The sequence below is a fragment of the Chiloscyllium plagiosum genome, unplaced genomic scaffold (assembly GCF_037043375.1).
Source record: "Chiloscyllium plagiosum isolate Xiang-an unplaced genomic scaffold, Cpla_swu_hap1 HiC_scaffold_43, whole genome shotgun sequence".
NCBI classification, from domain to species: domain Eukaryota; kingdom Metazoa; phylum Chordata; class Chondrichthyes; order Orectolobiformes; family Hemiscylliidae; genus Chiloscyllium; species Chiloscyllium plagiosum.
In genome coordinates this window covers 17,893,462-17,920,796 of record NW_028270181.1, presented here as the reverse complement: position 1 = coordinate 17,920,796, position 27,335 = coordinate 17,893,462, and the positions used below count along the sequence as shown (strand labels likewise).

Genomic DNA, 27,335 nt, shown 5'->3' with positions numbered 1-27,335 from the left:
GCAAACAATTCTCACACAAGAAGTGACAGACATATGCACTTATATGAAAACATGAAAAACTACTTTCTCAAGAATCATCATAGCTGAAAGAAATTCAAACATCTGTCTGTGACTCACTATCTGCAAGTGCACAATTATATGCACAGAAATTCATATTGAATAGCCATAGCATTGCCTCAGAAAAGCATTAACATTAAAACCACAATAGTAAAGGGCAATTATAATTTTTGAAGGTGGATCATTTCCACCTACACCAATATGTAGGGAACTGAATGTAATATTTACTCAACAAATAGAGTCATAGAGATGTACAGCATGGAAACACACCCTTCGGTCCAACCCGTCCATGCCGACCAGATATCCCAACCCAATCTCGTCCCACCTGCGAGCACCCGGCCCATATCCCTCCAAACCCTTCCTATTCATGTACCCATCCGAATGCCTCTTAGATGTTGCAATTGTACCAGCATCCACCACATCTCTGGCAGTTCATTCCATACACGTACCACCCTCTGCGTGAAAAAGTTGCCCCTTAGGTCTCTTTTATATCTTTCCCCTCTCACCCTAAACCTATGCCCTCTAGTTTTGGACTCCCCGACCCCAGGGAAAAGACTTTGTCTATTTATCCTATCCATGCCCCTCATAATTTTGTAAACCTCTATAAGGTCACCGCTCAGCCTCCGATGCTCCAGGAAAAACAGCCCCAGCCTGTTCAGCCTCTCCCTGTAGCTCAGATCCTCCAACCCTGGCAACATCCTTGTAAATCTTTTCTGAACCCTTTCAAGTTTCAAAACATCTTTCCGATAGGAAGGAGACCAGAATTGCACGCAATATTCCAACAGTGGCCTAACCAATGTCCTGTACAGCCACAACATGACCTCCCAACTCCTGTACTCAATACTCTGACCAATAAAGGAAAGCATACCAAACGCCTTCTTCACTATCCTATCTACCTGCGACTCCACTTTCAAGGAGCTATGAACCTGCACTCCAAGGTCTCTTCGTTCAGCAACACTCCCTAGGACCTTACCATTAAGTGTATAAGTCCTGCTAAGATTTGCTTTCCCAAAATGCAGCACCTCGCATTTATCTGAATTAAACTCCATCTGCCACTTCTCAGACCATTGGCCCATCTGGTCCAGATCATGTTTGATTGGAACTGTGGCAACACAAACCTGTAATTTACTTATAATTTGTAGCAGCCCTTTTTTCATTAATTTTAAAAGAAATCATGGGAGAAATTTCAACATGAACTGGAAATATAGGAACAGCAAGAAGCCATCAATTCATCAAGCCTTTTCTACCATTCAGTTAGATCATGGTTGATTTACACTTCAGTTTCATTTTAACTACTTAAGCTCCATCTTCCTTGCTACTTTCACCTGGCCAAAAGTTTATCTTGAAAACTCAAAATTGACACAGTCTGAAAACCCTTTGAGGAAGAGAATTTTTAATCAATTATAGTGAATAACCAAAAGATACCTCCACAGCACACCTCGAACCTGTTACATATCATTGACATTAGCGACTTATCTTCCCTCATGTGCGAGATGAGCATTTTTATTTCTAGAGAGGTGTTTAGGAACTCCAGTGATATAGCCCACAGAAGTAGCCTGCAAAAGTTCTAAAGAAGTTAAATTCCATTATTAATAATAAAGAATGTATTCAGCTGCCTTTCAACCTAATGCAATGCTGAACACAGTTTTTAATATATGTGTTCTCGTTTCCAGGGAGTTCACCTTTTTTGCACAAACACTCGTATTTGAACAAGTGGTACATTTATGGCTGTCGACTCATACTGCAGGTAAATAAGCTTTCTAATATACGCATTAATATATTTTTCCTGAACTAAATTCTCTAATTCCTAGTTCCCAAAAAATACATTTTATGCATTGAAACATGAAAATAAAATTTTATAAATAATATATGAAAACAAAGTTTTGTATCACATCCATATAAGTAATACAAAAGTCAGTCTATTAAGAGCAGTGGATCTCAGCTGTCAACCTGACCTTTCTGAGATAGGATGGGTGGCACATTGGCTAGCACAGCTGCTTCACAGCACCAGGCACCCAGGTTTGATTCCATCCTCCTGGCAACTGTCTGTGTGGAGTTTGCAGATTTTCCCCATGTTTGCATGGGTTTCCTCCCTGTGCTCCGGTTTCCTCCAAGGTTAAGTGGACTGATCATGCTAAATTGTCCATACTGTCCAGGGATTTGCAGGCTAAGTGGATTAGCCATGGGAAATTCAGGGTTACAGCGTAGAGTAGGGAAGTAGATCTAAGTGAAATGCTCTTTGGAGAGTTGGCATGGACTTGATGGACCAAATGGCCTGTTTCCACACACTATAAGGATTCTATGATTCAATAGACAGGTTTGTGAATTTTAGAGACTTTCCACATCTTTGTATATTTGTTTGAATTGCCATGACCAAAGCTGGTACTCCACTGTCTGCCTTCAATATGAAGCTTTCAAAGGAAATTATCCAACATTAAAAATTCTATGGCATTGATCAACCAAAATGCCATTAAAAAACTGTTTAGAATATGAAAGGACAGCATCGAGAAATGACAGTTAGGATAAAAATCTATCACTACCTATCAAATCCAAATATATTACATCTACTATATTGTTTTTGTCTACTTTTACTTTTGCATCCACTAGAGTTGGTCAAGCATGTCCTCCTTTATAAATCCATGTTGCCAAATTTTTTTTGTATTTTTGATTTCTGAATGATATTTTTATTACATCTTTGTGTAAAGATTCTATAACCTTTCATATCATCAACTAGTGATCACTCTAATGTTTTGTTATTGTGCACAGCCTTTAAAGTGCATGGGATGATTACATTTTTTTGTGTTGATAAGCACACACACCTTAACTTCAAGGGGCCAACACAAGCCCAGTCTCCATGTGAACTTCCTGGCTGTTGTCTGGTTGCTTAGCACTGAGGGAACATTGCCACCAACATTAAGCTGGTTCATTGTGCTCTAGCTCCCTTTTAAATATATAAATAATGTCCTGCAGTCCTCCAGCATCATAACATGTTCTAATTAATTATATATTAGTACTTTTAATGTTTCTTGACTACATACTTTGAATACACATTTACCAACTAATGATGTTATTCTAAAGTTTCATTACTTTATAAGTTATCCCCACTAGATCATCTCTTAGATCTCTTGACATTTAAGGAATTAAACTGATGGACCACCCAGGCACAGGAAATATATGCCGCCAATGCACTGACCTAGGTACTGGAACTGAAATAACTCCACAGAGGCTGGTATCCCGTCATCAAGTCACCCTTTATTTACACATGGAGAATCCTTGACACTGATCCAGCTCCCTCAGAGCCAGCTGTCAAGAGTGAACAGGATGTCTGACACTCCTGTTTTTTTTCGACACAAAGTGCACGAATCTTTATTCAATTTCCACCACCAGGAAGATAGAAAAACACCCGAGTGGCCAGTGACAAGCACTGCCTATCACATCAAAGGCAGTGCTGTGTGATCAAAACAGTGAAGGGGAGGGGAGGGACTAAATCAAAATAGAGTTGGAGGGGGGTCACTCCTGTTCTTATCTGCCAGCCAGGGCTCCCTGTTTGGACCAGATTAACAGCCCAATCAAGAAACTCATATTCTATGATGTCCACCTGGCTGATCTCATTACAGAAACAACAGCAGTAAACTCAGTCCTGTCCATGACTAACATTTGGGGGCTGGTGCCAAACTTCAGAGAGCAACAGTCTGATATAGTCATATACACAAATTCATACCTAACATACAATGTCCCAGGCAACACCATCACCATTCCAGGGTATATCTTGTTCCACCGACAGCACAGACTGAGTAGAGATGATGACACAGTGGTTTACAGTTGGGATGGAGTTGACCTGGGAGCTCTCAGCACTTGTCAATGAAGTCTCATGGAATCAGATAAAGTATGAGCAAGGAAACCTCCTGCTGATTGCAACATAGCAACTCCCCTTGGTTGTTGAATTAGTACTCCTCCATTTTGAACACTACTTGAAGGGAGCATTGAGGATAAGAAGGAACCAGAATGTAATCTGGGTGGGAGAATTGTCCATCACAGGAATGCATTGGCAATGCCACTACTGACCAGGTTGGTTGGGTTCTAACTGCTAGCTGCTAAACTGGATCTGCCGCAGGTGGTGAGGTAAGCAATAAGAGGGAGAAACAAACTTTATCTTACCCTCACAAATGTCTCTGTTGCAGATGCATCTGCCAATGACAGTACTGGTAAGAGTGACCACTGCACAACTCTTGTGGAGACAAAGTCCTGTCTTCACATTAAGGATATCTGCCATCATGTGTGCAATATCACCTTGCTGAATGAGATGGACTTTGAACTAATACAGGAACTCAAGATTGGGCATCCTTGAGACACTTTATGCCCTCAGCAGAAGAAGTGTACTCAAACACAATCTACAAAGTCATGGCCTGGCATACCTTCAAGACCGAGGGATCAACTCTAGTTCAATGAAGAATGCAGGAGGTCAGGACAGGAGCAGTGTGAGTTATACCTAAAAATGAGTTGTCAACTTAGTGAAGCCACAAAATAGGACTACTTGCTTGCCAAACAGCACAAGCAGCAAATGAGAAATAGGCCGAAGTGATTCCATAATGAACAGATTACATCTAAGGTCTGCAATGGTGGACAATGAATCAATCCAGTGGAAAATGCTCCACAAATTCCTATCCTTAATGGTGGAGTCCATCACATGAGTGCAAAAGATAAGGCTGAAGCATTGACAACAATCTTCAGCCAGAAGTGCCAATTGGATAATCATAGATGACAGACTTCAGTCAATCTGATTCACCACGTGATAAGAAATAGCTGAAGACACTAGATACTACAAAGACTATGGGCCCCTGACAGCAATAGTACAGGTGACTCTAGAACTCTCAACTCTAGTCAAGCTATTCCAATACAGCTACAACTCTGACATCTACCTGACAATATGGAAAACTCTGCAGGTATGACCTGTACACAAAAAGAAAGATAAATCCATCCCAGCCAATTACTCTGATGAAGAGTCACTGGACTTGAAATGTTAGATATGTCTTCTCCCCATAGATGCTGCCAGACCTGCTGAGTTTTGCCAGTAATTTCTGTTTTTGTTCTGGAAAATTAGTCATCCATCAGTCTACTCTTGATCATCAGTCAAGTGGACGATGTCATCAACAGTTCTATCAAGCAGCACTTGCTTAACAATAGTTGGATCACTGACACTTATTTTGGGTTCTTCTAGAGCCAGAGTTGAAAAATGTGGTACTGGAAAAACACAGCAGGCCAGGCAGCATTCAGGATTCCTGAAGAAGGGCTTATGCCTGAAACATCGATTCTCCTGCTCCTCGGATGCTGCCTGGCCTGCTGGTTTTTCCAGCACCATATTTTTCAACTCTGGTACTCCAGCATCTGCAATCCTCACTTTCTCCTAGTCCTTCTTCTAGAGCTATCCAGCTCCTGTCCTTATTACACCTTTGGTTCAACAATAGAAAAAAAAAAGCTCAACTCCAGAGGTGAGGTGAAGATGACTGCCCTTGACTTCATGATCACACTTTACTGAATGAGGCATCAAGGGTCCTAGTAAATCTGGAGTCAATGGGAATCTGATGCAAAACAGTTTGCTGTTTGGAATCATACCCAGCACAAAGAAGATGGTTGTGGTCATTGAAAGTCAGTCATCTCTGCTCTAGGACTTCGATGTGAGAATTCCTAGGCCCAATCACCTTCAGCTGCATCATCAATGAACTCCCACCTGTTATCAGATCAGAAGTGGGAATTTTTACTGACGGTTACACAATGTAAAGCCACATTCTCAACTCCTTAGATACTGAAGCTATCCACTTTCAAATGGAACAAAACCTCGACAATATCCAAATTTTGAGCTGACAGATGGCAAATGATCTGCACTCCACACAAGAGCCAGGTAATCTGCAACAAAAGAGAATCTAACCATCACCTCTTGGCAATCAATGGTATTATCATCATTCAATCCCCTACTGATAACATTCTGGGTTGCTGTGAACCAGAAACTGAACTGGACTCTTCCTTCCCGCCTATCTGCTCCACCATCCTCTCCGACCTATCACTTTCACCTCCACCTTCATCTACCTATAAAGGGCCTATGGTCGAAACGTCAACTCTCCTACTCCTCGGATGTTGGCAGACTGGCTGTGCTTTTCCAGCACCACACTCTTTGACACTGAACTGGACTAGCTGTATAAATACTGAGTATTAGAGCATGTCAGAGGTGAGGAATTCTGCAGCAGATAAGCCACACCTAACTCCCCAAAGCCTGCTCATCACCTACAAGGCACGAATCTAAAGGGTATGGAATTCTCCACACTTGACTGGATGAATGCAGCTCCAACAATACTCAAGAAAGACAAAGCAGCCTGCTGATTGGTGCCACCTCCACAAACATTCACTCCCTCACCACCAATGCACAGTAGCAGCAGTGTGCACCATCTGCAAAATGCACTGAAGAAATTCACCAGTACTACTTAGACAACATATTAGGAAACTAGGACCACAAATATCTAGAAGGACAAGGGCAATCGATGCATGGAAACACCATCTCCTGCATGTTCCCCTCCAGGTGACTCATCATTCCTTCAATGGCTCTGGGTCAAAATCCTGGAACTTTTTCCCTAATGGCATCATCGATTTACATGCACCAAATGGACTGCAGTAGTTCCAGAAGGCAGCTCACATCATGGATGGGCAATAAATGCTGGCCCAGCTGGAAATGTCCATATCCTAGGAATGAATTTTGGTATTTTCTTCTAATGTCAAGTTCCTACTAAATGTAAACACAAAGTTATTACTAATTTCATTGTCAGTCCTTGAAGTTTATTTTATGCCCAATAGCTTATTGTGATTTCTTTTTGTTATTTATTTAAAACATCTTTTATTTTAACATATATCAAAACTATAATTTATGATTACTGAATTGCTTGTCATAAAGGAAGCAATTAATTTTCCAAATTGATTGTTCAAATGCATAATTATGTTCAGTGATTTGTTAGTGATTGACACCATTAAATGGAGTTTGATAAATGCTTGTACCATTTTAGTGTTTCTTTTAGAAGTTTATACAGGAAATAGATTTATAAAATAACATAAAAAATGTGCTCTCCTTGTATTTGTAAAAGGATTGCATGAAGAACGGTTATGAAATCAAAATTGCAATGTCATATCAGAGCATCAGGATAATCACCAGTGATTACAAAAATTCAATGAATATAAACATTCTAAAATTTGAATATTTCACAGCTTTAGTAAACAATGTTAAAATAATTGAATGTGCTTTTAATTAGGTTTTTGGTGCAATTACAAATGATATAACTAAATTGTTTTAATTGTTATACAAATACTGGACAACATGTTTGTTATGATTTGACTTGTCATCTTTGAAAAATTAGAACATACGGAAGAACGAAGGGTAAAAAAGTAACCAGCAGGACCCCAAGTGTGAATTGAAATGCAAAATAAAATCCTTGTTTGATAAATTCAAATAAATGTAAGGACAAATAACCAAGTAGGTATACTGCACAGATAACGATTCAAAACCATATATTCTATAGATGGGACTTTGGCACTAATATTCAGGGTCAATATGCGTTTACGAAACTGATGTCCAACACCCCACAAAATGCTCTTGAAATGGTCAGTGTAGTCAATACAGATTCTTCCCAGATGTATGTGACACTGTGGGCTACCATATCTCTTTAAATGTTTGTCTCACTTTTGAAGATCTAACCTTTGAAATAATCTCAAAGCCTCTCTGACTTTGACTGCCTCAATGACTGCTCACAATTTGGAGTTTAATCTCTTCTTACAAAACAAGGTTCTCTAGGACTTCTGAGACTGCTCCCAAATATCTATTAAAGATATTTCACCCATATTATCAAAGAGCTATGCTTCACTGAGCTATGCTCCAATTATTCACAACAACATCAACCAAATTCTGCAAATCTCCATCGCACTGAATTATTGATGGCTTTCAGGGATTTCTCCTGTCCTAACTGCCTAGGGTTTCCCAACAGCAACAACCATGCTGCCTGAAGCTATTTCTGTGTTTCAACACTTCCAATTTCAATCTGCACAAATGTCTCAGCAAATACACCCCCAAATAAATTGAAACCAGAGATCATTTTTAGGCTCCACCCTTGCCATGAGATTGTAGTCTTCTCTAATCTGTCCTTCATCTGACCTTGAGGAATTACTGAATGCTTTTAAATTACTTTAGTCCTAACTCCCAGACTACAGCAAGCTTCCAGTTAATCACAAAATCATGGAAGTGTCTCAGTATAGAATGAGGCCATTTGGCGCATTGTGTCTGCACCAGCTCTGCAATGAAGTGTCATTGCCTAGTTTCAGTCTCCTCTTTTCCCATATCGTTGCTCATTATTGCCATACAATTAGCCATCCAATCAAATAATCATTAGATGTTTCAAATGAACCTGCCACCACCACACTTCCAAGCAGAGCATTCTTTACATGAACTATGCTGCTCCATGTAAAGGTTATTAAAGGCATGGACGCGTTGGACTGAAAGGTTTGTTTCGTGCTGTACACCTCTATGACTTTAATTGGGTCAATGGGTTGAGGAGTGGCAGAGGGAGTTTAATTTGGATAAATTAGAGGTATTGCATTTTGGTAAAGTGAACAAGGGCAGGATTTGTATAATTAATAGTGCGGCCCTGGTTAATGTTGTACAACAGAGAGATCTAGAGGTTCAGATACACAATTCTTTGAAGTTTGCATCACAGACAGACAAGATGGTTAAAAAAGCATTTAGCATGCTTGCCTTCATTACTTAGACCTTTGAGTATAGGAGCTGGGATGTTGGTGAGGCTTCTTCTGGAGTACGGTGTGCAATACCGATTACGCTGCTCTAGGAAGGATATTGTTAAATTGGAGAGGGCTCAGAAAAGATTTACCAAGATATTGCCGGGAATGGAGAATTTGAGTTATAAGGTAAGACTGGGACTTCTTCATTGGAGTTAAGGTTTATAAAATCATAAGGGGCATAGATAAGGTGAATAGCAAGGGACTTTTCCATAGAGTTGGGAGTTCAAAACTAGGGCGCATATTTTTAAGGTGAGAGGAGAACGTTTTAAAAAGGCATTACAAGCACACTTCAATTGAAAGTTAGGTGGTGTATAATAGGAAATTTACATTTATACTGTCCGTCATAGTTCAGTGGGCTGATGGGAGAAGCTACACAAAGACCTGCATTTCTATCATCCAAACATGAGTCCTACTCTGACATAATTTGGTAGCAATGTGCCTGAACATCTTAGTCTGTGTATGCATTGTGTTTGACAGCTATAGATAATGAAAATGATATCAATATATTTGGATGCAGGCCATTCTCCTTCATCTCTTTTGGCAATCTTCAGCTCCTGGTTCTCTCTCTGGAGACTGTGTGGTAGCTGAGAGAAGTTCCTGTTCTTGGTGATAATGTTCTAAATGATGTCTTCTTCAGCACTGACATCTCATTTCTAACAAAGAATCCTCCACGCGCTGGTTCCATCTCAGGTGTGTGATTGGATAATCTGTCTGAATGGCTGAAAATATTGACAATTAGGGATGGAATGTGGCAACTCTGAAGTATTGTTCCAGTGTCAGGTTTGAAAAATGGTGCTGAAATGGTAAAACCAAGTAAGACGTTTAAAATAGTGTCTGCGTAGCTTTGCACATCTGAGAAGACAGGGGACCAATTAATGCAAAGTATGTAATGGTCATGATTTGTAATGCTCTTGTTTGCCAAAAGAATTACTTTTCAAAAAGCATCCAATTTGATGATTGATAGATAATTGTTAAAACCATCTAGTGCATTATTACAATTGCTTCTAGCAGGACCTTATATGAAAATCTTTGGACATCACCCAAGGAAGAAAACAGTAACTTATTCTGTCCACTTTGCATGCAGTAACAATAATTTATTTCCTTTTTGCACTGTCGACTATGGAATGAATAACATTTCTGCTTTGCGTCCTCATGAATGAGTTGCAGGCTTCTCCTAAGATTAACAAAGATTTCCTAATCTTTTCTATTCCCTTTTGAGTTATTGTTCCACACCTACCTTCCATTTCTGTTCAGTCCCATTGTGATATTGACAATGTTTTCCATTTATCAACAGAGCCCAAGATGTTGTGAATTGCCATACCCTTTGAAATAATTCCAAGAAGGCCAGTATCCTCTCACTAACTCACCCTTTATTTACAGGTGTGTAGTACGTGACTGACCCAACTAGCTCACAGCCAACTCCTAGAATGAGCAGAGCCCTTGACACTCCTGTTTATATCTGTCGGCCATAGCTCACTGATGGGACTATTAACCTGCTCCAATCAGGGAACTCATTCTATGAGATCCATCTGCTGACATGTTCCAATCACTATACCCTTGTTAGTCATTCACTCTTATATTGAGGCAAGAGTAATTATTAATTGTGCAGACATGATCTTCTGCAACTTGTTCCCTACACCGTATGAGATCCTATTATTCTATCTGAAATTGCCCCTTTCACCATCGTTCCTTTAATAACCCCATCTAACAAACCCCAAACCCAAATTTGAGTATTCCACTTTCTCCAGTACTACACAAATTGCACCCTTCCCTGATCATAAATACTCAACGCCCCCCATCCCAGGACTGATTATTGTCCATCTCTCACATTGATTAGGACAAGAGTGCAGATTGAGGACAGACCAGCTCCCAGATGTCTCCAACAGACACAGTGATCCCTGAACTATGGCTCAAATACTGGACTACAAAGATACTGATCCCTGGCATCTGGGCGGACCAAATGCTTGATTAATCCTGTCTGAACAGCTAGACTGAAACTGGATGAACACTTCGGTTGACCTATAATTCTCTTCTCCTCCCCTTTGGCATTCAGACATGGCCATTTGCTTGCAGCATGTTTGCCATGCAAGTTGTTGGTACATGCTGAAGGTTTGATGCTGATGTAGTTCCTGGTGCCAGTGCAGAGACTCCCTTGTCTGTTCAGTGTTCCCAAATGGGAGAGGCTGCATGTTTGTGTCTCTGTGCTAAACAGCAACAGAAGCCAATGAAATTGAAAGTTTTGGCTGTAGAGCTAAAGTGGTGAAAAACAATGCAAGCTAAGAGGCATCTTATATAGTTGGATTAGATGCACATGTCCACAGAAGAGACCAGACACGTGCATCTGGACACGTGCAGACGTAAATATCTGAGAGCTTGGAAGTGAAGTCCTGTAGGACTGAAGTAGTACGGGAAACGTTTTGAAAACAATGACGATTCTGGTGATTATGATGAAATCCAGTTGATTGGAGGAAGGATGGAAGAGGACAGTATCTGTGGAGCATGTAGGGATATGGTGGTGATAGTAGAATTGCATGAAGGGCTCAGAGAAGCAAGCAGAGGTATAAGATGACTTCTGACTTTCATTTCAGGAAATGGTGCAATATAGTTTCTTGGGGAAAGTGGGGAGAATTGGGAGCTGCATAGAAATTGGGTAAGATTAGCTAAATGAGATGCAAATGCATGGAAATAAGATATAAAAATAAAGATTCTGATAGCATCTGTGGAGAGAAATTAGAGTTAACGTTTCAGGTTGAGTGACCCTTCCTCAGAATGAAAATAAGATAGTTGCCGCTCCTTAGCGAGATTCAACACCCACCCATGTAAACTTAAGGGAGAAATAGAAAATATTTTTCTTGAGGTGCATCCTCAATGTATTTTCCCAACTTTCTCACATTATCCATGATACTCAAGGTAGCAGAAAATTCCACCCATTGTCCTTCAAGGTAGTACAGTATACCTCTTCCTGTTGTCGTCTTAATTGATTTAAATCAGTCAATAATTATTTCCTGCATAATAATAACTCAATTAGTCAATGAAGCTAAATGTTTTTTGTTCAAAACAAGTGAGCCCACTAATAGCTGAATACTATTAGCATTTTAAATACAACCTAAAATCCTATAAACCTGTAGCTGTACTTGAATTATAAAAGCAAGCTAACAGTTATGAGAATCATATTTGTTTATTGTCAATATCAAATTATAAAGAAAAGAATGTAATCATAACAGCATACAGTTGTTTCTCTGAACAATAATACAGGTGTCCAAATAACTACAGAGTATCAGAAATTTAAAAACTGTGCGTTTGCAGATTTGATTTGGTATTTTACAGCAATATTTACCTGCATAAATATTTGTCTCACTTTATTGAATTCTCATTACATAAATTTGCTTTTCTGAATAAACTCAAACAGAAAATGCTGAGGTAATCTGCGAAATAAAAATCATTTCATGATGAGAAGATGCACCACTTTCAAATGACAAATAGCTTGAGATCAGTTACAGATATCATTGGGCTGAATTTAAAAACTGTCAGAATAAACTAAAGAATAAACAAGTTATGCAATTTGAAGTTTTCTACAGAAAACAGCCAACATAGTTTTCATCCATTACCAATGCCATAATTACTGCCAGGTAAATAATAAATTTAACCACCAGAATATTCACTGTCAACATCAAAACTTCATTGTTTCATTGAAAAATGTAAATAAAAATAATGAAAAGACAATCAAGAAGATAGTTTATGACTATCAACTTGACCAAATAATTTTCAAGGCCTTGTCATTTACTCTCAAGGTGTTCATATTTTCTGATTTTTTTTTTTAGTTGCAGACTGACAAAAACAAATGAAGAACTAAGTGCAGAATTCTTATTGCAGGGTTTGGGTAGGAAGAAAAGAGAGGTTATTTATTTTTAAACGGACAGCAGTTCCCGTTCTTAGATTTAACAAAGGACATTTTGATCCCATTTATTTTCATATCAATGAAAGTCAGGCGCTTCTGGGAACGTACAACCTGAACGCCTAATGATAACATTTGCTGCATAATGGCCGGCTTGGATGCATTTTTCAAGGGGTTGATCATGAACCAATTGAGACAGAAAACCTACAAAGAAAAATAGTAAAAATTATCCACAGATACGAGTACTAAAAAGTTTTACACTACAACTAAATATACCACTTTTTACACAGATCATAAATAAATGAAATAAAAGACTATTTTCCACTGATAAAATTAGTCTTTGTAAATTCTCAGCACCTCCCTTTGTTTGGAAATCAGGTTGTCAAACTCAAACGTAGTAAGAGCTTGCAATCTTTCGATTCACAAAATTAAAAGGGTTAATTTTGTGATTTGTTTCTGTTTTGTTGAAACTTAGTATTTCAAAATGAGACAATGCATGTCACTATTTAGTAGGAAGGTAGCCTTACTCCCTTTATGTTCAATGAAAATGGATGACAAAGCATGGTAGTCAGACACAGAAACCAGAAAATTAATTAGCTTAGTATCTTGGTCTGTGTGGAATTAGATTTCAGGTAGCAATGGATTCCCTTATAATTAAGCCTCAGTGATACTCAGACTAGAGTAGAAAGGTTAGGACAGAAATTGATAGTACAGCCGTTGGCGAGTGTTAATAGTGTTACTGCCCACTTGATAGTGTTACCTCCCCCAGTTCAACAGTTTGCCAACATTGACTGCGTTGAAAATTGTCCACAGAAGCAAGGAATAAGAAACTGTTGGTCATTGTAATTAACAGCTTGTGAACATGGTACCTGTTTGGCAGACAGGAAAATGAAAATAATAATATTGTTTTTTTGTGTCTTAAAATTTTGAATGGTAGCATGTAATTTCTCTTCAAACGTCAGGGACACCTCTTTTTTGCCCTGTTCCTCATTGTTCAATCTGCTTCCAAGTGGTATCTGGCAATTATCTGGCACATGCTGGCATTTTTTGAAATGTCAAATTGCTTATTAATGACTTGGTTAGGGCAAGAATAAATCATTACTATGTTTAGGTTTATGCAATCACAGAGTTAAGGGAAGTTTTCTTTCTTCAAATATTAAAATCCCTCTCTCTCTCTCTCTCACACACACACACACACAAACATACATATGTTGAGAGAGGAAGAAATCTATTTTCCTCTGGGAAGATTAAATTAAATACTAATTGGGCTAAGAGGCAATAATTATTGCTCATTTATTTGAATGAAAGGGAAGAACTATGATATAAAGGTCAGATTTTCAATGTTTAGGTTTTTAAAGCATTATTTACCACCTATTTTCTTTATTGAATAACTACAACCATAAAATGTTAAACTGGAACTAAATTTGTCTACTCTGACACATTGCTGAATACCAGTTTCCTGCTCTTGCAGTTAAATCAACAGTGTGAGTAAACACAGTTAAGGCTTTATTAGAATGGTCTCCTTATTCTGTAATGGCAACATGTGTTGGTGACAAATAAGCCTAAAATATACCACTGAAATTAGTAAAAGAACAAATAATTAGCTAATAATCCCTAGAATTCAGTGACACTTAAGCCCACGTTCCAATGGTAAGAGGGTCACTGGAGCAGCATTTGAGACGCATGTTAGTCCTGTGTAAAATCCCAGATACAGGAGACTGAGAATTGCCTGGGAATCTGAAATGCACTAAACTAGCACCAACATTCTTTCCTGTGTTGTTATTCTTGAGTTACACATCTTCTATGCAGGTATCCCATGTCTTAATTGCAGTTTAATGCCAAATTGAGAATGCCTTTTTAATAGGGAAAACAAAAGGAAAACGAATAAAAGCCAGTAATTTGTATAATGGCGCTCTGATCTCCAAATGGGCATGGATTTAGAAAGAAAGCCCAAATTTTACTATTAGAAATAGTACTTTGGGGAAAAAAAGGCAACATCAAAGCCAAGAAAAGGAGAAATGTGCAAAGAAAGTTTAAAGTTGAGGAATGGAGGGAAAAAAGATAGCAGGTTGCAAAGTGATGTTTACAGTTTTATTTGCATTGTGATTTACACGCTTATTTTAATATAAATTATCTCACGGCACCACTTGGAGAGGAGAATTCTTACTAATATTTATCCATCAATCAGAGCACCTAAATAGATTCAAGGATACATTTATCTCATTTCTGCTGGTGGGATCTTTATATATGCAAATTGTCTGTGATGTTTTGCTGCTTAAAAACCTAATAACACACTTTATAACAAATGAATATAGTTGGAGAGTTTTTAGACAATCTGAAAACAATAAAAGGTTCTATTATTAATTTAATTTATTTTGTTTAATAAAGGTGGTTTAATACACTTTTTTTCAAAATTATCATAAACTAAAGTAAAATTATAAAGCTTTATGATCCATGAGTTGACCTGAACGACTTGCAGCTCAAGAATCAATAGATTTTCCATGTTATTGTAATGAATTCAATAATTTTGTATCCTTTGTCATAAATATAGTAACCACTTACAAAGAAGCTATATTTTCCACTGATCTAGCGATCTATTGTCATCCTCCAGGGAAATTAATTCTGCATTACAAGTATAAATCTTTTCAGTGTGTTGACTTCACATGGAAGAAAGGTAACATGTAAATTGGCATGGTTTTTCTGAAAATTTTCCTGATATTCTTCACCCAGCTCTCCCACTTCAAGTGTCTTCTATCCCATGGACTTTGTGCTCAGGGGTGGTCTAAAATTCTGATGAACGTCTGACATTTGTGTACACCCATGACACCATGCTTATGGTTTATTTTGGATTTGATAAATATTTAAAGGCAGTTCATGAATGTCATTTCAATCAAATCTCAATGAAAGTATAATGAAAGTATAACGAATAACAACAGCAAAAGAAAACCAGCCAAATTGGAAAATAAGAAAAAGTTAAAGGTAATTTCAGAATAAAGGAGAAAGCTTAGAATTTTGCCAAGACTTGTAAATCTGAGGATGTCAAGGAAGAGCATGAAAGTGAGAGAGAAAATAGAAACTGTAAAATCTCAATTCAAATGTAAAATGGAAGAGATTGGTGAAAGTAAATGTTGGTCCCTTCAAGGCAGAGACTGAAGAAATTCCAATTTAGGGAGAAAGGAACAAATATTTTGCACCTCTCTTCGCAATAGGGGAGACAAAACAAATCCCATAGGTTCAGCAAGAATGAGGGTTAAAATTTTCACCTGATGGGAACTAAATATAGAGGAACCTCGATTATCTGAATTTTGGATTATCCGGACAAGATTGCAAACTCCCGATACCTGGTTAAACTGTTATCCGGCATTCGATTATTCAACCAAAATACTCCCCGCCCATGTCGTTCAGATAATCTAGGTTCCTCTGTATTCAAGGATACATGCCTTAATGAGAGGACAGGCAGATATTCTGAGGTGACAAGGTTGACTTGTTATTACGAAAATAAATTCAAATTAATAGCAAGAAGTGATATAGGCTTGGAAGGTGCAGAATTCATGTGGGTAGGGTTGAGGAAGTACAAAGGAGGCAAAATCCTGATTGGGGTCGACATAGAGTAATAGAGTCATAGAGATGTACAGCATGGAAACAGACCCTTTGGTCCAACCCGTCCATGCCGACCAAATATCCCAACCCAATCTAATCCCACCTGCCCATATCCCTCCAAACCCTTCCTATTCATGTACCCATCCGAATGCCTCTTAAATGTTGCAATTGTACCAGCCTCCACCACTTCCTCTGGCAGCTCATTCCATACACGTACCACGTCTGTGTGAAAAAGTTGCCCCTTAGGTCTCTTTTATATCTTTCCCCTCTCACTCTAAACCTATGCCCTCTAGTTCTGGACCCCCGACCCCAGGGAAAAGACTTTGTCTATTTACCCTGTCCATGCCCCTCATAATTTTGTAATTATGCCCCTCAGCCTTCGATGCTCCAGGGAAAATAGTCCCAGCCTATACAGCCTCTCCCTATAGCTCAAATCCTCCAACCCTGGCAACATGCTTGTAAATCTTTTCTGAACTCTTTCAAGTTTCACATCTTTCCGATAGGAAGGAGACCAGAATTGCACACATACAGCCTAACCAATGTCCTGTACAGCCACAACATGACCTCCCAACTCCTGTACTCAATACTCTGACCAAGAAAGGAATGCATACCAAACGCCTTCTTCACTATCCTATCTTCCTGCAACTCCACTTGGAGCTATAAACCTGCACTCCAAGGTCTCTTTGTTCAGCAACACTCCCTAGGACCTTACCATTAAGTGTATAAGTCCTGCTAAAATTTGCTTTCCCAAAATGCAGCACCTCGCATTTATCTGAATTAAACTCCATCTGCCACTTCTCAGCCCATTGGCCCATCTGGTCAAGATCCTGTTGTAATCGGAGGTAACCCTCTTCGCTGTCCACTACACCTCAATTTTGGTGTCATCTGCAAACTTACTAACTGTACCTCTTATGCTCGCATCCAAATCATTTTTGTAAATGACAAAAAAGTAGAGGACGCAGCACTGATCCTTGTGGCACTCCACTGGTCACAGGCCTCCAGACTGAAAAACAACCCTCCACCACCACCCTCTGTCTTCCACCTTTAAGCCAGTTCTGTATCCAGATGGATAGTTCTCCCTGTATTCCATGAGATCTAACCTTGCTAATCAGTCTCCCATGGGGAACCTTGATGAATGCCTTACCTTGTTGAAGTCCATATAGATCACATCTACCGCTCTGCCCTCATCAATTCTCTTTGTTACTTCTTCAAAAAAGGAGAAAGTGAGGTCTGCAGATGCTGGAGATCAAAGTTGAAACTTTATTGCTGAAACAGCACAGCAGGTCAGGCAGCATCCAGGGAACAGGAGATTCGACGTTTCGGGCACAGGCCCTTCTTGAATTCCTGAAGAAGGGCCTGTGCCCGAAACGTCGAATCTCCTGTTCCCTGGATGCTGCCTGACCTGCTGTGCTGTTCCAGCAATAAAGTTTCAACTTCTTCAAAAAACTCAATCAAGTTTGTGAGACATGATTTCCCACACACAAAGCCATGTTGACTATCTCTAATCAGTCCTTGCTTTCGCAGGGATCAGGAGATAGAAGTGATATGTAAGAAATGCACTATAACAATAATCATGGGGGACTTCGGGTTGGTAGCAGATGCCAAGAAAAGGAATTAGTGGTATATCTGAGATTTTTGTTTTGGAGCAACCTGTGGTAGAGTCCTCGAGAGTCTGTCGGATGGCATTCGTTTCCACTAGAAACAAAAGTCCACTAGAGATCAGAAAATACTGGATTTGATATGCAATTAAGCAGACTAGATTAGGGAGCTTAAGTTGAAGAAAATCCTCGGGGACACTGACCATAATATGATAGAATTCGCTCTGCAGTTTGACTGAGATATAACAGCGATACAATTGAGTAAACGTAACTAGAAAGACAGGGAGGGAGGAGCTGGCTAGAATGAACTTGAAGGAGAACCTAGCAGGGAGACAGTGGAGCAGCAATGGCAGTAGTTTTTTGGGGAAATTTGGGAGTCTTAGCAGAAGTTATCCTCATACAGAACAAACATACTAAGGAGAGGATGAGGCAACCATAGATGACAAGGGAAGTCAGGGACAGCATGAAAGCAAAACAAAAAGCATACTGGTGAAAACTACTGGGAAGCCAGAGGATTGGGAAGCCTTTTTTGAAAAAAAAAAGCAGAGGACAGCTAAAAAAGTAATAAGGGAGAAGAAAAAGAAATGACAGTAAGCTAACTAGTAATATAAAAGAAAACAAACTTTTTTTGAAAGATATCTAAAAGGTAAGAGAGAGGCAAGAATAGTCATTGGACTGTTGGAAATGAGGCTAGAGAAAAAAGTTCATAATGATGAGTGTTATCCTTATACTTTAGTATTATTTCTGAATTTTAACAGTACTCCTCCAATTCCTGATGTATAATTTATACATGTGGTAAAAGTGTTTTTTTTTAAATTGTTACAATTCTAACAATACAAATGTGCAACAGTATGCAAACATGTTGTACTTGTCAGGTTAAATATTTCCAGTTTCAGTTTTGGCACAAATCACATTTATACAGTTCATTGGAACAATGAGAGTAGGAACATAATAAACTTGCAATGCTCATGTTGGAACTGCATTTTTCACAAAATGACATAATTTGACATACAACTTATATAGCAACCATAGTTACCTCCCACAAAGGCATCACCAGCTCCATTAGTATCGACAATCTCATCTTGTTTAATATCTATGACAGGGAAGGTGGTTACATTATCAGCTGTGAGAAAGAAGAAAAATAATATACATAGATTAGGTATTATGGTGGAAAAGAGATTAGATCATAATATTGATTTGTTATTTTTAAAGTATTAGTTTTACTAATTCAAAAGCAATAATAAAAGATATTTTAAAATCAATATGAACTTATTAATAGTCTTCTCAGATTCAACAGCAAATATCTCCACTTTGGAGTCTGCTTATATAATGATACATAAGAAAGATAATAAAACTCAGAAGACTGAGTTAACTAGTGGCCAGATTTGTTATTTAACCCCAGAAGACAAACCAGGCGATGAAAACAGAGCAGATTCAACTGTATGTCTCTGAAACAGAAAACATGATCAAATATCAAAGTTTGTGAGAAGATTTGTAGCTCGGGTGCTCGTTGCTGTGGTTCTGTTCGCCGAGCTGGAAGTTTTTGTTGCAAACGTTTCGTCCCCTGTCTAGGTGAAGCGCTTCTGTGGTGTTTCCTACGGCATTTATAGTGGCCTGTCCGTGCCGCTTCCGGTTGTCAGTTTCAGCTGTCCGCTGTAGTGGCCGGTATATTGGGTCCAGGTCGATGTGTTTCTTGATGGAGTTTGTGGATGAGTGCCATGATCAAATATCCAAGTCAGCTATCTTGGTTTTCAAACATTATCTGTACCCAACTGTGGCACAGTGGTTAGCACTGCTGCCTCACAGCGCCTGAGAGCCGGGTTCAATTCCCGCCTCAGGCAACTGTCTGTGTGGAGTTTGCACATTCTCCTCGTGTCTGCGTGGGTTTCCTCTGGGTGCTCTGGTTTCCTCCCACAGTCCAAAAGTGTGCAGGCTAGGTGAATTGGCCATGTTAAAGTGCCCGTAATGTTAGGTGAAGGGGTAGATGTAGGGGAATGGGTCTGGGTGGGTTGCTCTGCGGAGGGTCGGTGTGGACTTGTTGGGCCGAAGGGCATGTTTCCACACTGTAAATAAGTAATCTAAAAAAAAACTGCAGACATAACAAATATGTTGTGACATCTTATCAAATGGTGATAATCAGGATGGTGACTTCTTAATAATAGTACAACAAAACTTAAAAATGAATACAGGACAGTGACACACAAAATGCAATACTGGAGACTCTCCTATGCACATTATTTGACCATTGTTTATTTTAATTGATGCTCTGACACACACATTATTGTCCATACTTAATGATAATAAAGGATAAACATGCACAGTTAAGCTGATTAACTGACTTTAACATGTTTTCACACCTGGCTAAATGTGCCTGTAATCACAATCAACAACCATTTGTTTCAATTTTCCAGCAGCAATTTGTTAAAATTTAAAAATGGCTTCCCTCTCCCCACATCCAGAAATGATTTCACTTCCTATGTTTCTTGTGCTGGTCCATGCAAAGCACCCAAAGAAAGATGGGCAGTAACTTAGCTGTTCTCATTGATGCTGCTTTTCAATCAATCTTAAAGAAATGCTGGAATAGTGGATAATGTCAAAACATTATTTTACTGTGACTTTATGAATGGGAACAAAATAAAGTTAAGTTCCCTGCTAAAAACTCACTCATGTCCAGAGCTCCCTTGATTATAATAATTTGGAAACAGGTTCCTGAAATGACACTCTTCTGCTCTTGATCTTCATCTGTTCTGATGTTGCTACTTTCCAAACGAATCCTTGGAAAATATTTTTGCCTAAACGGAGTTTTACCGCCCACTAATCTGTTCCATTTTATACATTTCTATTCTCACCTCTGGCTCCCTCCCAAAAATACACATACTCCATGGATCGTCCTTTATCATTTCTGCCATCAGTAGTGTGATATCAGCAGGAAAAATGAAATGCTTTTGATGTGAGAAACACAGGAACCACATTTATCTACCACAACATCTCATGACTAAATGAGAAAATGACAGTGCCATTCTGGAGATGACTGAGAGATAGCTATTTACTAAGACATTGTAGATATATGTCTTTTCTCTTGAAATCATGCACATTATTTTTTATGATCCATGAAAGAATATACACTTTCTCCATTTCATGTTTCACCTGAAATTCAGTACCTCCTTAGAACTGTACTGAAGAGAACAAAATTCAAGCTGACACAAGAACCGATTTGAATCAGAAGAAAAGAATCCTACTATTAAACAAAAGATGATGCACTACCAGTCAAAAACTAGTCAGCACAGTTTTAGAACTGAGTTTCATCAATGTCAATGAATATTTTTGAGGGTGCAACAACTCAAATGATTCAATGCAAGACTGATAGTGGTGATCTAGACTTTGAAAGACATTTCACAAATCACCATATGAAAGGTTTCAGCATTGGAACTACAACATTTCCTAATTGGACTGCATGGGCTGCAGCAGTTCAAGAAGGCAGCTTGTTACCACTTTGTCAAGTGCAACTCGGGACAGGCAATAAATGCTGGTCAACCAGTGACATCCATATCCATTGAGATTTTAAAAAAATTAAAAGTAATGACCTGAATTTAGAAACACAATGCGAAGAGGTTATGTTTGTTGATGATAGTGAACAAATCAGACAGTGTGGGAGAAAGACGTTTCAACAGTAAGGACGAGAGTGACTGCAAAGAGAACAGTTTTTAAACCAATCAACAACGGAATGTATAGCAAATTGGGAGCCAGGAAAACTTGAAATCAATTAGGTACTGAGTTCCTTGAAAATGAATATGGAATCTCTAAGATTGTGGAAATTCAGGAGCTTCAATACTTCAAAACATATAGTTCACTTAATTGTATACTGTGTCAATTGTGGAGTTCAAATTTTAGCATGAGATCTGGATATAATTTTTTAAAAAGTGTAACTACCTGCTTAAAATATTCCAGCTTTGTGCACACGTGAAGGAGATACAAAACTATGACTTCACCAATTTGGAAGTGTGCTTAAGGTGATGACTTCTTTGTGTAAAAGTGCGCATTTTTTTTATTAAAAACTATTGGTCTCTAGGAAATTACTACTTTCCTTGTGCATTGTGGCTCTAATTAAGTGGTCAGTTCCTGATTTAGGACTTTCTTGAAACCTGTCTACTTTGCCGTAACTTTCTCATTCAGCAAGAAAATGATAACACTGACGACTTGTTTTCGAGGATTGTTAGCCATTGCAAACAAAAAACAGTTTAATTGTTGTTTGCTTGCGATGCACATAAATTAAATACATCTTTTCTAAAGGGGAGCAAAAAGTTACGGTAATAGGAATGATACTAAACAGGAAAGTTATCAGGTTTGGAAGGGCTGAAAATGAACGTACTGAGTCAGACAATTTTCCCCAATAGCCACTCTTTACCTAGATCTCAACAGGTTGCCATAATGGTGTACTTACATGAAAATTAAAATGTGATTCTAAAATTACATAACTGACTGTATTTACACCTCATGAGCAAGAAAATCAACCAATTAGCTAAATAACTGTCTCTCATGATTAAATTCCTCGTTACAAAACTGAAATGTTTAATTATGATGCCCTTTGGCTTTGAAACTTGCAAATATTTAGTGTAACTGTATTGCAAAGAATAATTATCTTAAGCATAAATGATTCACTTTACCTTCCCAATATCAGCCAGTGTTAAACATTTATCTACAGTATTCAAGCTGGTAACGTTTCAAGCTAACCTGCTCTTGATGATGTGGAATACATATTACAAATCTATGAACAATTTATAACTCCAAGGATGAACAGGAAACTGTGGTTAAACTGCTTTTCTCTGTGGAAATCTGTTGTTTAGTGTCTGCAAGTTTCTGCCAAAAGTGAGATTTTTAATAATAGAAAATATTAATAAGCAGTCAGCTCGTTTCTAGAATACAAAATCTTAAAGGGTCAGTTAGACTCGAAACGTCAGCTCTTTTCTCTCCTTACAGATGCTGCCAGACCTGCTGAGATTTTCCAGCATTTTCTCTTTTGGTTCTAAAATTAAAAGTTGGCTATAGCATTAAGTCTGCAAGACAACTGATTTCAAGTGACATCAAATTAGAAATGGGCAGCTCTTATGTTGATGTGATGAGAAAAAATATACTATAACTATTATCTACTATAAATATCGTATACTAAAAAACTATATTGGTGCCAAATGTACAATATATCAGAGGCAAGTATTTTTTAGGTTATGAAGATACAAATACAGTAACAATAAAGGATTATACCATTCCCCAAGTCACACATAGGAGACTGGATCATCCCTCCAATTGCCCACATCATGTTTTTGTAAACTGTCTATAACTCTAACAACAGCATAATCTAAAACACAATGGGGCCAGAACAATGCAACTGAAAGTTGAATTAGAATGCAAATAATTTCCTTTCAGTACAAATGAATATGATTTCAATTATATGAATGCAGGATGGCATGGGGTAGCACATGAATGCAGGGTAGCAGTGTGCATTACCAGGGACCTGGGTTTGATTCCACCCTTGGGCAAGCACATGGAGTTTGCACATTCTCCCTGTGTCTGCGTGGATTTCGGCCAGGTATTCTGGGTTCCTCCTACAGTCCAAAGATGTGCAGGTTAGGTGGAAAAGCCATGGTAAATGCAGGTTTACGGGGATAGGTTATGGTTGGGTTTGGGTGGGTTGCTCTTTGAATGGACTCGATGGGACAAATGGTCTCTTTCTGCACTGTAGGGGTTCTATGATTCTGTATGTAATTTTGGGGTTCTTTAGCAACACTCACTATATTTAACATATTTCAATTTTGGATTTTTAAAGTAACCTTTCCCACAAAATGATTTAACAGTTATTTCTAAAAATGTACCTTCTTATTGCAGTCCATAAACCTTTGCTTTCTATAATGGATAAATCTACATGATTACAGGGAAACGGGGGAGACAGACACAATGAGCTAAGTGGCTTCCTTCTCTGTTGATTAAATTTATGATCCCAACTTGGCCTCAACAAATTCAGGGGATGATTGACTACATTACTTGGAATAACCCGTTTATTTGTTTAAGACAGTTTAAGACGTTCATTAAGTTTTTTGAAAATTTAGATTGGCAAATTGGAATCACACTCTAAACAACCTTCCCCTTCCATCCAACTCCATCCCTTCATTTAATCCCACCTCTTGTGCATATTCACCATACAGTTTGACCTTCCCTTCTCATGCTGAATGATTTGTACTCAGTAAAGGACACAGTTTATCATGAAGTCTCCACCTCAATGAATTTCAGGCATGACATGACACTGAAGTTTTCTTCTGTCATCTTTGCTTCCATGTGCCTACTTTGAGCAGGAATCCTCTCCCTGCGAACAAATACCCTTTTCAACTGTCTCCAATACTCCCCACTACTCTATTTCTCGTTTTTTACCTATACTTGATCTCTTCATTGAGAACTGCCAAAATGAAATTAGCTGTCTTCATTTCTCTGCTCCCCTTGTCCACTCTAACGTGTCCCCCTATGAACTTGCTGCACTCTGTTCCCTCAGGTACAACCCAACTTTGTTATCAAATCTGCTGATAAGGGTGATGTGGATGTTGTCTGGCATACTGACCCCAACCTGACAGAGGCTGAGTACCAACTTCCAAACACTTTCTCCCAAATCCCCCTGATCATGATCCCACCATTGAACATCAAGCTGTTGTTTCCAGGACTGTCAATGACCTCATCTCTTTTGAAGATCTTCCCTCCACAGCATCTCACCTTCAGATTCCCCAACCTCATACAGCTGCTCCTACCTCCTTCCCGAAATCCACAAACAGAACTGTCCTGACAAGCTCACCTTTTCAGCCTGTTCCTGCCTGAGTGAACTTATTTCTTCCTACCTTGACTCGAATTTTCTCGGTCTCTTCCGACACGTGATTCTTCTGACACTTTATATCAGTTCCATAATTTCCAGTTTTTTGACTGTAGATGCATTCTTTTCACCAATTATGCAATCCTCTGCTCAGCCTTTCCCATCAGAGTGGTCTGAAGGCTTTTCACTTTCCCCTTGAAAAGAGGCCTGTGCAGTCTCCATCCACCACCATCTTCCTTCACCTGACTGAGCTTGTTCTCACTTTGAATACTTCACATTTAACTTATCTCATTTTCTTCAAGTCAGAAGTGGCCATGGGGCCCAGTTATTCCTGACTTTTTGTGGGGTACGTGCAACATTCTTTGTTCCAGTCTTACTTAGGCCCCCAATCATAACTCTTTCTCCAATACATCGATAATGTGTTCAATGCTGCTTCCTGCTTGTCCAGAACTGGAAAAAAATTCAGTTTTACTTTCAATTTCCTGCTTTCTCTTACCTTCACCTCATCCACCTGACTCTTAACATCCCTTCCTTGAATTCACTGCTTTCATTTCTGAGGATATTGTCTACCAATATCCATTACAAATGCATTGACTCCTCAATCATATTTCCTTCACATATTCTATTCCATTCTCCCAGTTTCTCTGCCTCCATGAATTTTTGAGATTAGATTAGATTTGCTACAGTATGGAAACAGACCCTTCGGCCTAATAAGTCCACACCGACCCTCTGAAGAATAACCACCCAAACCCATTCCCTTACCCTATATTTACCCTGTGACTAATGTACCTAACACAATGGGCAATTTAGCATGGCTGATTCACCATCTTGCACATCTTTGGATTGTGGGAGGAAACCGGAGCACCCGGAGGAAACCTGCAGACACGGGGAGAATGTGCAAACTCCACACAGAAAGTCACTTGAGGCTGGAATCGACAATGGGTCCCTGGCACTGTGAGGCAGCGGTGCTAACCACTGAGCCACCATGCAGCCCCACTGTTTTGATGATGTCACCTTCCACTGGACTGCCTCTCATACAATCTCCTTTTTCTCAACTAAGGAATTCCCCCCCTTATTGTGGTGTCTCACACTTCTGCCAATGCCATTTCCCCTCCTTTCCAGAACATAAAGACGGTTACACTTGTCCTTACTTTCCAACCTATCCGTCTCCACATTCAAAGGATCGTGCTCGGTCATTTAGATGAACCCTTCCTCTCTCCACACAGATATTGCCAGACCTGCTGAGATTCTCCAGCATTGTTTCTTTCAGAGTTTCAGCATTCACAGTATCTTTACTAATATTTTATCTACTTAGTATGAATATGCATCTTCTCGTCATTGCATGCATATTGTTGCTGGGGGAGCCCTTCATGAACACACACAAGGAAATTATGCAATGACTGCAGTTAAAAAGTGTCACATAAAGCCACCTAATACCCAAGTCATAAAATCTTAAGCTGTGCCATTCAACCAAACTTTCAAATCCTCATAGCACACTTAGATTACTTAATTCAAGAATAATCTACTGGTTCATGCTGACAAGTTTTCAAGCTGTACTTATTTGGAGTGCACAGGTGTGGTTAGTGACTTCAAAAATAATTCTTTGGGATATGGGTTTCGCTGGTTAAGCTAATAATAATTGCTCATCCCTAATTGCCCAGCAGGTGACTAAGAGCCAACAACATTCTTGTGCATCTGGATGTTGGCCAGATCAGGTAAGGAATACACATTTCATTTCCCTAAAGGATGCTGTGAACCAGATAATTTTTTCTAACAATTGAGTGGTTACATTAGGCTCGTCTTCAATTCCATATTTTTATTGAATTCAAATTTCACAATCACCACGATGAGATTAGAACACCTCTCCCCAAAACCTTAACCAGTGTTCCGGATTACTAGTCTAGTTATAATACCATTGCAACCCCTTAGGTGAATCTCACAATAACTCTGGGAAAATTAAAGCCACAGCTTTTAACACAAGTTCAGGTCTTGAAATTAAAGTATAAAACTTTAGAAGGCAAAAGACTATGATAGAATCATAGAATCACTACAGTGAGAAAGAGGCTTTCAGGCCACTGTGTGTGCATTGACCCTCCAATGAGCATCTGACTCAAACCCAGTCCCCCTTTTCCTATCCCCATACCCCTGCATTTCCCATGCCTCATCCACCTAGCCAGATCATTCAGAGAAACCCACAGGGCAATTTAACATGGCCAATCCACCTGTACCTCCACATTTTTGGACCGTGGAAGACAACTGGAACACCTAGTGGAAACCCCACAAACAAGGGGAGAATATATAAATTCTACATAGACAATCACCCATGGCTGGAATGGAACCCAGGTTCCTGGCACTGTGAGGCTATCCAATTTCTTTTCTGATGTTTTGATACTGTTCAAAGCTTTATTTTAGATATTATATGTTTGCTATTCATTATTTTTTCAAAATGTTTTTTGAGAGACTTCATTACTTCATCTGTGCTCTTTTGTTAATGGTAGAGTCCTGATTA

The 27,335-nt window shown here is 38.9% G+C and overlaps 1 protein-coding gene and 1 long non-coding RNA gene across 15 annotated transcripts in view; one reads left to right on the top strand and one right to left on the bottom strand.

The window, feature by feature from the left end:
* The window catches only part of LOC148137441 (uncharacterized), a 249,878-nt gene that overhangs the window by 8,245 nt on the left and 214,298 nt on the right, over window positions 1-27,335 (top strand). For 3 of the 7 annotated variants that reach the window (XR_015754217.1, XR_015754215.1, XR_015754216.1), the window contains 2 exons: window positions 1,731-1,804; window positions 4,239-7,127. This is a non-coding gene — a long non-coding RNA (uncharacterized LOC148137441). Of the gene's footprint in view, window positions 1-1,730; window positions 1,805-4,238; window positions 7,128-26,487; window positions 26,542-27,335 lie in introns of those variants that run through there. The other 4 variants (XR_015754218.1, XR_015754219.1, XR_015754214.1 and 1 more) reach the window with 2 other exon arrangements.
* The window catches only part of LOC122541855 (adenosine kinase-like), a 266,202-nt gene continuing 250,912 nt past the window's right edge, over window positions 12,046-27,335 (bottom strand). For all 8 annotated transcript variants that reach the window (XM_043678926.2, XM_043678928.2, XM_043678923.2 and 5 more), the window contains 2 exons: window positions 19,016-19,102; window positions 12,046-12,985 (listed from right to left, as the gene is read on the bottom strand). In XM_043678926.2, the coding sequence (XP_043534861.1) occupies window positions 12,861-12,985; window positions 19,016-19,102 (212 nt within the window). In that variant the 3' untranslated portion in view covers window positions 12,046-12,860. The remainder of the gene's footprint in view (window positions 12,986-19,015; window positions 19,103-27,335) is intronic.